The sequence below is a fragment of the Neltuma alba genome, unplaced genomic scaffold, assembly GCF_004799145.2.
Source record: "Neltuma alba isolate B1F8T4 unplaced genomic scaffold, ASM479914v2 tig00013124_pilon, whole genome shotgun sequence".
Taxonomy (NCBI): domain Eukaryota; kingdom Viridiplantae; phylum Streptophyta; class Magnoliopsida; order Fabales; family Fabaceae; genus Neltuma; species Neltuma alba.
In genome coordinates, this window is record NW_021637444.1 from 40,960 (window position 1) to 51,740 (window position 10,781).

General features: G+C 34.4%; 1 protein-coding gene across 1 annotated transcript; it reads right to left on the bottom strand.

The window, feature by feature from the left end:
* Positions 1–1,785: 1,785 nt before the first annotated feature.
* On the bottom strand, positions 1,786–4,684 carry LOC114734669 (ABC transporter I family member 17-like). The gene is made up of 5 exons (XM_028922309.1): positions 4,546–4,684; positions 4,417–4,458; positions 3,999–4,331; positions 2,755–2,942; positions 1,786–2,242 (listed from the first exon to the last, which is right to left on the bottom strand). Exons 1-5 carry the CDS (start codon positions 4,556–4,558, stop codon positions 1,988–1,990), a joined length of 831 nt encoding a protein of 276 aa, XP_028778142.1. The 5' UTR covers positions 4,559–4,684; the 3' UTR covers positions 1,786–1,987.
* Positions 4,685–10,781: the final 6,097 nt, after the last annotated feature.

Genomic DNA, 10,781 nt, shown 5'->3' on the forward strand with positions numbered 1-10,781 from the left:
GTTATAAGTTTATCCTATAGATATTAGCAACCAATCTTTGGGAACATTCGCTTACATGTAAAATTGGAGGGAGTGAAATTTTCCCCCAAAAAAAATATGTATGCATCAATTCAAATAGAAAAAAATTCATCAGAACTCTCTAGAAACTAATGAGTTGTTTGGATAAAATCAAAACTATGGTTTTAAAAGTGTTTTTACGATATACGAAGTAAATATGTAAATGAGTTTATCTCGATTTATGTAAAAGTGTTTCTAAGAAGCACTTTTATGGTGTCCAAACACCCTTTAAGTCAATTGAACGCTATTCTCCACGTGCCTTGATTTTTAAACTCATACGTTTGTGATACATATAGTAGAAAGGGACGGAACCACAATCTGTAACAATCCAACGGCTACAAAACTTGCCAGGGCAAGCCCAGCACGTTTTAAAGGTAGTGGATCTTCTTCTTCGAATTGCAAGTCCCAATTTGGGGAGTATCAACTTCGACAATCCGAAGAAAGTGTGCTCACATTATCATTAAAAATGAATATATAAAAAAAATAGTTTCTTAAATTTATTCCAGTTTTTTGGCCCAAAAAAATATTCTAGCTTCGAATTATTTTTTTTTTTTCCTCGCCTAGGTCTAAACTAAGCTTGATCAAGGTTCATTTTATCTTTAACTTTTATAAGTGGTTTGGATAAAATAGAAAACAGAGAATAGAGTGAGAAAAAGCTTCAATTTTACTATTTTTGATAGATTTTTCCCCCTCCAAGGGTTAAGTATATTGAAATTTTTCTTACTTAAGTGATGGAAGTATCAAGTTGCTTTTGTTTGTCTATTAAGAGCTAGCGGTCTATCAAAGTGCTGATCTTTGAACAATGCTCTCACGAAATATTTGGTGATCACTCGGTGAATGAGTAGTCGTCTACTACTGTGTTTCAAAGGTAAATCTGAAAAATTACAGTAGATGCCTAAGATAAACTATTTGACTTGACTACTCATCTTTCCTTAAAATTACATAAAATGAATCTACTACTAAATAAGCGATTACTCTTGCACTTTATTTATGAAATATGGATTTGCTGAGCTTCTATGAAAGTTAGAAGTTAGGACCTATCTAATTGTATTAGACTAAAAGATTAGACTTGTTGGTCGTCGTAGTTACTTATTCTGATAGACACGTTAAATACTCTCACTTAACAACAAGTTGATGTGAATAATGATTAGAAAAATTGATTCTAATGTTTACTTACTCGGAAAAAGTATAAATAGAAATGTTATTTAAGTCCAAGATAGCATCATTAAGCTTATTAAGTGCAAAAACTTCATTGAGCTAGCCACCAACTATGCTATCTGAATCTTGAGGGGATTTGTAGATTCCAAATGCTAGAGTGTGATTACTTCGGCTAGCGAAAAGATCAAGGGGATTGTACTATGGCTTTACAAATGTCCAAAATGAACTTGTGAAATTAGCGAACTCTCAAGAGGAGAGCTTGGGGATTGGATGTAGCTTCAGTAGAGGAACTGAACCAGGATAAATTATCATGTTTGATTCTCTCTTCTTTGCCCTTTTTTTATTCTACAGTCTACAATTGCACCTTTTTTTTTTTTTTTAATCTGTTTTATAATCCACTATTGCACGGTAATCGCTTATTATTGTGTAGAAAATTTTAAGAACTCAATTCACCCCATTTTAGTATACTAGCCAACTAACAGTATGAGATCATCTTGCTTCTAAGGACCCTAGATGACATCCTCCGCAAAAATTATGTAGGGAGAATTTTCTTTTATTTGGAGAATCACATGAATGGAATCCAAACAATTATTTAATTTAAATCTGAAACAGCCAAAGTGTACAGTTCTCATCTGAATGAGGACCCCAAGGATGCTAATTAGATTCCTAGCTGACAAAACATTTGATCATGTTGGCTCCTATAAGTGGCTTGCAACAGCGAACACAAGAGCTCATAAATTCATAACAGAGCATTTCACATATTATTCCATACCTAAGAACTAAGTTGAAGAAACCTTTGGGCCATGGGATGCGTGGCTTGTGACAGTAGATCAGGCTTTAAAACTTCAACTATTTGACCATCAACAACTAGGCACACCAAGTCAGCTATCCTCTGTATCTGTTTGATGCTGTGAGAGACAATTATCACTGTCATACCACTGTTCTTGTTCAGCTTCATTAGGGCACCTTCTATGTTCTCTGTTGATATTGGATCTAGTGCACTGGTTGGCTCATCCAGCAGTAAAACCTTTTTCAGATAATAATATGCTTCAAAGTTAAAATCCCTTCATAAATAAATGAATCATTTTCAAGAGTCAGTGAATTGTACAGTGAGTCATAGATGCCTCAAACTAGGATCCTTACACAATTTCTTTTCTTTTTCTTATATGTTTTGTTTTGTTTTTTTTGGGTACAAAGGACAAGTTGAATGATCTACTTCAGAGTTAGGCCTCCAATACATAAATGCATTCATTGCTCAATCATTGTCAATTTTTTTTTTAATACAAAAACTAACATATTACCAAACACATCATAAATTGTACAGTCAGTTATACCTCAAATTAAGATGCTTTAAGTTACAGATTCGGTAGAGGGTAAGAAGAATACAAAAGGAATGGTAATCCCATTCCATTTCTAACAATCATGAACCTCATTAAAGTGGGGCTCACCTCTTTTTCTTCCCATTTTTTTATCATTTACTGTTTATCTACATCCTAAAGGCATCAGAAGATCCAAATCATTTATTTATTACTCACTTACCTCAGGGGAATTAGCTAAAGTCCTGGCAAGTGCAACTCGTTGAGCTTGACCCACAGAGAGTTCAGAGCCATTCTTGCTCATCAAAGAAGCATCAAGGTCTGCTGTTATCAGCAACCTGCGTACTTCTTCATCAGTTAGCTTTTTCCCTCTTAGTTGTGGTCCATACCTCACATTGTCTGCCACTGTGCCTGCACATTGATATTTATCTCACATTACGCACACAACGCCTCCACGCTAATTATCCCTGCATAATTATCTGCATAATTTTTGTTCAATATTGTTTTTTTTCTTTTTCATGTGAGCATAGGGTACATGACAACTTAGAAGTTTTTTTTTTTTTTTCCAGTGGAAAATGTTTTTTTTTTTAAGCATTGAAACCTTGTGAGAATGTGTTTGAAAAATTAAAAGAAATTAAAGAAGTTGCATAGAAATTCATTAAATGCATAGAGAGAACTTAAAAAAAGCAGTAATAACGTTACATGAAACTCAAGAAGAGCCATAGTTTTCTTAACTCATGAATACTGTGGCTCTCTACATTTTATTTTATATTAATAATTTGAAATATGTTCGCTTAATTTGAATGTTTAGCTTATGTGTGTACATGTACCTACTTTGATTTTTTTTTTTAATCTTAAAAAAGCCTATTACTAAGGGGGTGTTTGACATTCTCAAAACCGGTGTTTCAAAAGTACTTTTCCGTAAAACGAAATAACCTCCTCCACATATTTACTTCGTAATCCGTAAAAGCACTTCTGAAACCATGGTTTGGTTTCTATCCAAACACCCCCTAAATCTTAAATCAGATTTAGTTCCAATACTATAATAGGTTTTAACAATACATTTTTATAGAAATTTGGTAATTTTGAGCTTGTTTTTGTGATTCTCTGAATAACTTTTTCATTGTAATATTTAAAAGAAATTAATTATTAATCGTAAAAAAATTAAAAAATAAATAAATTGAAAAGGTCCAAGTAAAAGATACAACGATTTAGATTTGTTACGGTATAACAGTTCAGCCTTGACGCCTCAGAAGAATCTTAAATTGAGCGGAACAGAAGTTCTGATGGGGAAATGTATTTAGTCTATACAATCCTAGATGGCTAATCATATCATGTAGCTCTGACGCTAATGAATTTGCAGATTTCACAGACAGATAACAGAACTTCCTTCTCAAATCGGAGGCCTCCAATTTGAATTTGACTATAAAAATAGCATAAAAAGGGGGAAAAGGAGGAAGGACGCACCTTCGAAGAGGGCAGGGAGCTGAAAGAGCATGCCGACATTACGGCGGAGGGACAGAACATCGAGATCGCAGATATCGTTATTATCGAGGAAGACGGTGCCGGAGGGAGGCTCCCAGAGACGGTTGAAGGCCCTGAGAAGCGTCGATTTGCCGCTACCACTGGGTCCAACGACGCCGAGTATCACGCCCTTGGGAACGTCCAAGTCAACGCCCTTGAGAATCGGAACTCCGGCATCGGAGACTTTGGTGAGATTTCGAATCCGAAATTTGGGAGGCTTGTCAATCTGAGTCTGACCATTCACATCTACCACTAGCAGGTGTTCCCGGCACTCATCTGTGAATCAAAAAATTCATATGATACGAATGATTTAGACTAAAAGATTATGGAGGAAAGGGGTTGAAAGAGTTTGAAATTACACCTAAATCGGAAGACATAGGGTGCCTGCGTCGTGCTTGATTTCCTGAGAAAATCAGAGAGATTTCAGTTGGCTCTTGTTTACCTGGGTAAACAAAAATACTCTAAATACTACACTTCCAAACACGTTTACCAAGATGCTCCATTTAAAATCGTTCACGTGGGTTAAACTTTGTACACAACTCGTTACAGAGAATAACGAATTCCATCCACGGGGCCTTGTATGTCCTGGTTCTCTACATTAATGAAAATATCATCTTATATGGTCAAAAAAAAAAAAACAAAAAAAACAAGGAAGCTCATCTTAGCACAGAATTCAGGTTCAGCCTCCCCCAGTCAGTTCACCGTTTCTGCGACACCTAGAGGAGAATCCAAGGCATCTACCTCACTCAAACGTTTTCATGGAACAAGCTTTTCTTTGAGAACATAAACTAAAAATTTTGATCGTTTACTTCCAAATCCAAACACACAAGCAGACATATAGAACTTTTTAATATAACAGGTAGATGAATTATTTGAATAGATTAAAAAAATTAGTTAAGTTAGTTATTTATAATACTACCTCCGGTCCTAATTATAAGAGCTAGTTGACTAATTTGAGGTGATTAAGAAAGTAAGTTGAGTTAGTTATTTGTCTTAAATAGGTGTTGTTTTTCCTAAAATATCCTTGCTAAATCAAGTATATTAATTAGAACTATTATTGTTAGAAGGGTTACTTTGGAAAAAAATGTATAAATATGAGAGACAAAGTGGATTAGGGTCTTATATTTAGGATCAAAATAAAAATCAAATAGGATTTTATATTAAGGACCGGAGGTAGTAAATAGGTGCTGTTTTTTATGAAATATCCTTACTAATAATGTGTATTATCAAGAACTATCATTTGATAAAATATTTAACATGTACAACTACTATAAAGATTATCTTTAAAAAATAGATAAATATAAGAGATAAAGACCTAAAGTATATAAAAATCTTATATTTAGAATTAAATTAAATGTCAAATTAATTCTTATCATAATAACTGGGACAATTGGAACTGTTGTTAATCAATCCCATTGTTAACGTTATTGACCAAGGAACAAAAAATCGGACCGGGCATTAAACCGGTCGAGACAGTGGGTCAAGGGTTACTGGTTGAACCGGAGTCAAACCGGTCATATTAAAATAATATAATTTAATTCATAATATTAAAATAAAACAAAATTTATAAATAAGAATCACTATAAAAAAAGATGAGAAGCTACAAAAATAGTTTAAATGTTTAATAGTACCAAGCAAACACATTTTTAATTCTCCACATTAATTCAAACTATCCTTCTTGTGGGTTCTAAAATAGCTTTCAGATTTACTTCCATATTAAAACTTTCAGACTTTCAATTCTGTTAGCACTCAACCTCCTACACATGCATACATTCTCCCATAGCCTTATAATCTCCTTATACAAACTTTAATCTATGCCAGCATATCCTCTAATCATTTAAAATTCCTATCTATTGGTTGGTAACCTCAAGCACATTTCAACAATAAATTTAAATCAACTCCTCTATCTTTCATAACCTGGAAATTAGTCCCAACTTTAAAACATCAATTCAAGCCTATCCTTTAAACTTAAAATCGCATATAACTTAAAAATTTAAATTATCTAGGACCCTCCTTTCAATTCATCAACTCCAAGCTTCTCCGATCCCTTCAAGAATATAGATTTAATCAATTAATTTAATTGTTCAACATTCAAGACCCCCAAGTTAAACTCAATATAATATATTAGTTCAATTCTTCCCTCTTATCTCCATGAATTCGAGTCCCATGAACCAAACATATATATTCAAATATATATCTACGCATATATAAAACCCGAACGCTCCAAATGCTCATATACAACAAATATAGAAATTTTCTAGATTCAAAATACATTTTCAGAACTAGCCTCACTAATCATAGAAGGCAAAATAAGCGCCATTCAAGCTTATATATTTATTTACGTATATCCTGTTTCTAAAACCAACCAACCCAACACCAATGCAACAGAAAGCCAAAATTACAATTCCCAACTTTGGTTACTCTTGGCTAGCATCAGTATACCGCACTAAGAAAAATAAACAACATGCAATCCAACAAGCTCACTCCATAAACAAAACCTGTAAGTATCCTAAACCAGCGACTTATTCCCCTATTCGGCTAGCAACGAAACAGAGCAGAGAATTTGAAACTCAAACTTGCGGAAATTTCAACCTCTGTTCGGCCAACCCAAAACAGAAGTATCTAACATCATGCAATGACTGCGATTTTGGAGCTCAGACTTGCGGCGACTTGTGATGACTTGTGATGACTACCATTTTGGAGATTAGACCCTCAGACTTGCGAGCTCAGACGGTTCAGGGAGACCGGAGATCGGACTTGCGACGAGGTTGAGGGAGACAGGAGATCAGACTTGCGATGACTGCGATTTTGGAGCTCTACCGAAGAAGGAGCTCTACCGTAGACTGTCGTGCCGTCAGTGACGCTAGGGAGCAGGGATTTTGGAGGAGGCAATTTTGGTTTTTGGGAGGGAGGCGGGCTGCTGTGCGAGCCAGAGGAATGAGAAATCAGATTCAGGGGAGGGAAATTGGGGGAATTCAACGGGAAAGGAAATTAGGGAAAAAAGAAGGAATTTTTTTTTAATTGAAACGATGTCGTTTTGGGGTTTTGGCAGATAAAAAAAAGAAACAAGGTAACCTAGTGAACTGGGATTACCTGGTTCTATACCAATTATGACTGGTTCAACCGGTTTTTAACCAGTTTGATTGGCCTCCGGTCTATCTACTGAACCGGACCAGACTGCAGACCGGTTCACCGGTTTTCTGGTTGAACCGGCTGGTTCGGTCTAGTTTGTTTTTTTCCTTGTTATTGACATAACTAGCATGGAAATCACCTAACAAACCTCTGCACCTGAATCAGTATCAATATCAATAATTAATTAGCAAGTAGTATTATTTTAGAGATTAAACCTATTTTTTTTATTATAGTTTATGGTTTTCGATAATCCTCTTTTATAGTATGTAATCAAACTTGAACTATTAATAGAATTTTTTTTTGCATAAATAATGCAATGTAATACTTTTATTATAAATTTTCATAAAATTTAAATTTTGTAATGATAAAAATGATTTTTAAAAAAAAATATATTATTAGCTCTTCCAACATTTACAAAAGGAAAAATCATGTATTATTTATTCAAATTAAACACTGCAAATTGCTTCCATACGCGCGCATATTGACAAAAGCACCGTTTAAAGTCAACAAGGTATGAAGTTAATTGGAAATTAGATCAAAAAATAAATAAATAAAAAGAAGCCATGAAGGTGCATGAACATCCCGGAAGAATAATACTCCTTTGGTCCTTAATATAAAACCTATTTAACTAAACATATTTAACTAATTTAATTCAATTAAAGAAGTTAGGTAAGTTAGTTAATTATAAGAGATATGATATATTTTTTCCCCAAAACACCACACTTATCTTTCTTACCATCCTTCTTCTCTCTCCTAGTTGATTATGGTTGATGGAACATCAATAGGAATAATTTAGAAACAAATTGATAAATATGATCAATAAATCTTACATTTAGGATCAAAATCAACTTAATAATTAGGTCTTACATCAAGATCTGGAGGAGTGGTATTGAAGTTGACTTGATATGGAAGAAAAAGGAGGATCAGAGGTCAAGTGGTGGTGCATTGGTTGGTAAATTGATAACAGAGAAGAATTTGAATGTACCAATAACCATGTGAATGGTTAAGAAGGGTTGGAACTTGGAGAAATGAGAAGACTTACCCTATAATGAGGGGAGAGATTATGCTCCCCTAACTTTGTTTGGCTTGATAAAATTTTTAAGAAAACATCCTATAAAACCAGCTCAAAAGAGAACAACTAGAAATCAGCTTATTGATCCTGCATAACCATCTCCAAAGGAAATATGAAGTTAATGAGCAAAAAAATGCACAAGCAAAGATGTATAATAGTTGAGTTGGAAATATGAAGAGGTAAAGAAAGACTAAGTCCGTTTGGTTTAATTCCATCAAACTCTTGTAGTGCAGAGCACTGTAACGCAATGGCAATGTAATACTAATTACAGGAATCATGTTTGGTATGTTTTTTAAGAAGGGTATGATGTGTTGTTTCTTTTTTAATAATTATTAAACACTGAATATAAGAAAAAGACTATTTTATCCTTGAAAATAGTTCATACTGTTCTTCAATTTCCCTCAAAACCCGTTGACCCTCCTCACCCAGGCAGAGGAAGAGCATGGCGGGACCAGTTTTGCAATTTTTCTCGTTTAGATTTGTGTCTCATATACTTTTTTGTTCTTTATGCTTTTCTCAACTCTGGTTTATCACTATTAGTTTCATAATCTTACATAGATGGCAAATTCTTGTGAGATCCAACTCTTTTATTGCAATCCTGAGATATAGAGGGGACCTTGAAAAAGAGGAGAAAATGAAATACTTTCAGCTTGATACAAAAGCCATAATAAATGATTGAGTTGGTAAAATTCATGGATGTGAAGGAAAGAGGGAGAAATCTAGGGAATAATAAGGGATCTTGATAGGTTTATGGGAATTTGAACCCAATCAAAGAGATGAGCACAAGAAGAATCGAGTAAGGGTGTGTTTTCGGATGCCATTTGGGGGCCCAAACGTGCATCACAAATGGAAAAGCTGAAGTTGTGGAAAAAAGGAGTGTTTGGGCCCATGTTTTGGGAATTTGACTTTTGGCTTTCAAATGGAATTCTACAATAAGCTGCTTGGAGTTGCTTTCCCCCCGGTTTGGCAGTGCATTCAATAATACTGTTAGAGTATTAATTGCATTTTAAAATTTTTTACCTACCCTTACCCTCTCTTGCATGCATATTTTCTCTCACTTATGGGTAAAAAAATTGAAACAAAAGAACAGGGGCCCCCGACCTACATCTACCCACCATTTTTTGCTGTCTCCCTATTGTCTTTCCCTGTACCCTCATTTTGGTTCTTGTGGGAATCGCTGCACCCTGTCTTCGTTTGTTTGTTAGTATTTGTCCGTTTGGTTGCTTCTTATTTAGTTTAGTTCGTTTGTTGCAAGCATTGGTTGCTGTTTGTTTTGTCATCGCCACCGAATCTCCTCTAGTCCCGATTTATGCTGGTGACAGTCCCCTTTGTTCCCTTGGTAAAAGATCAATATTTTTGACCCAGATCTGCTCGTTTTTTGCTTCTTCTTGGCTGCTGCTGGATTATATTTCTGTTCTTGGTTGCTCATTGTTTAACCCTGATCTGTGCTTCTTTCATGTCGTGTTCTGGTTCTCTTCTTAGGCAAGTGGATTCCATTTCTCTATATCCTTAATTGCTTGGTTTTCAGTTCTTGTACCTCTGGGTAGCTTGGTTACAAGGACATAAACGCCATCTACCATTTCCTTTCTTGTTTGATTTTTCTGATCATTATCCTTTCCACAAGTGTGTGTTGTTGTGGTTTCCAATTGGAACATGACATTTTTTTTCAGGAATGCTCATTTTATATTTCGTTCTAGTATTGCCTGTCTTTGTTTCCCCCCCCTTAAATTAATAATAATGTCAATTTTCTTGGTTGCACTGGTGTTGTTTATGAATGAGTTGCTTACTCTTTCTTTCTGCATGTTCCTATGTAATAAAAGTCTTTTTATTTTATATTGAAGAAAAGCTTAGATTATTGATATGGTTCACCATGAACTTCTAGCAACATGGGCTTTTTAACAACAATTATTGATATGCCTGCATAAAGTGATCAATCAATTAGGTTCTCTTTATTTTACTAGTTTGAGAATGAAGATTACTTCAATTTCTTAATTAAGATGGTTTTTTTTCCCTCATCTAGGTTGGCATACATATTTTTGGATCCCCATTTTATCTAAATTTATATTTTCTAGTGATTATCTTATTTTGGTGATTCAATCAAGCCCAAAGATATTGTTTTTTTTTTAAAATTTTATAGATAATCAAGCAAGGGAGTATATCGAACAATTTCAAAGATTTCAGCAAAAGGTTAGAAACTTATATATCTTGCTTTCAAACTAACACCAGTTATATCATCCTGAGTGCCTGTAGTAATGGTTTAATTTAGGAGCAATGCATTAGATTTATGCTTTCCCCGTTTTTGGTGTTAAAGAAAGACCTTTTTCCTACTTCTCTAAATCCCTTGCTACTCTGAATGCAATTTTGTTATTACATAAATTCTCTGTCTTTTTTCCAACTCATTTTCTGTTATAGAGATGGTTCATGCACTTATTTCTATAACTTTGCTTTTAATGTTTTGATGTAAGAACTTAATGTCTGAATTGAATATAACTCAGCCCCTTTGATTATATATCAACACATGG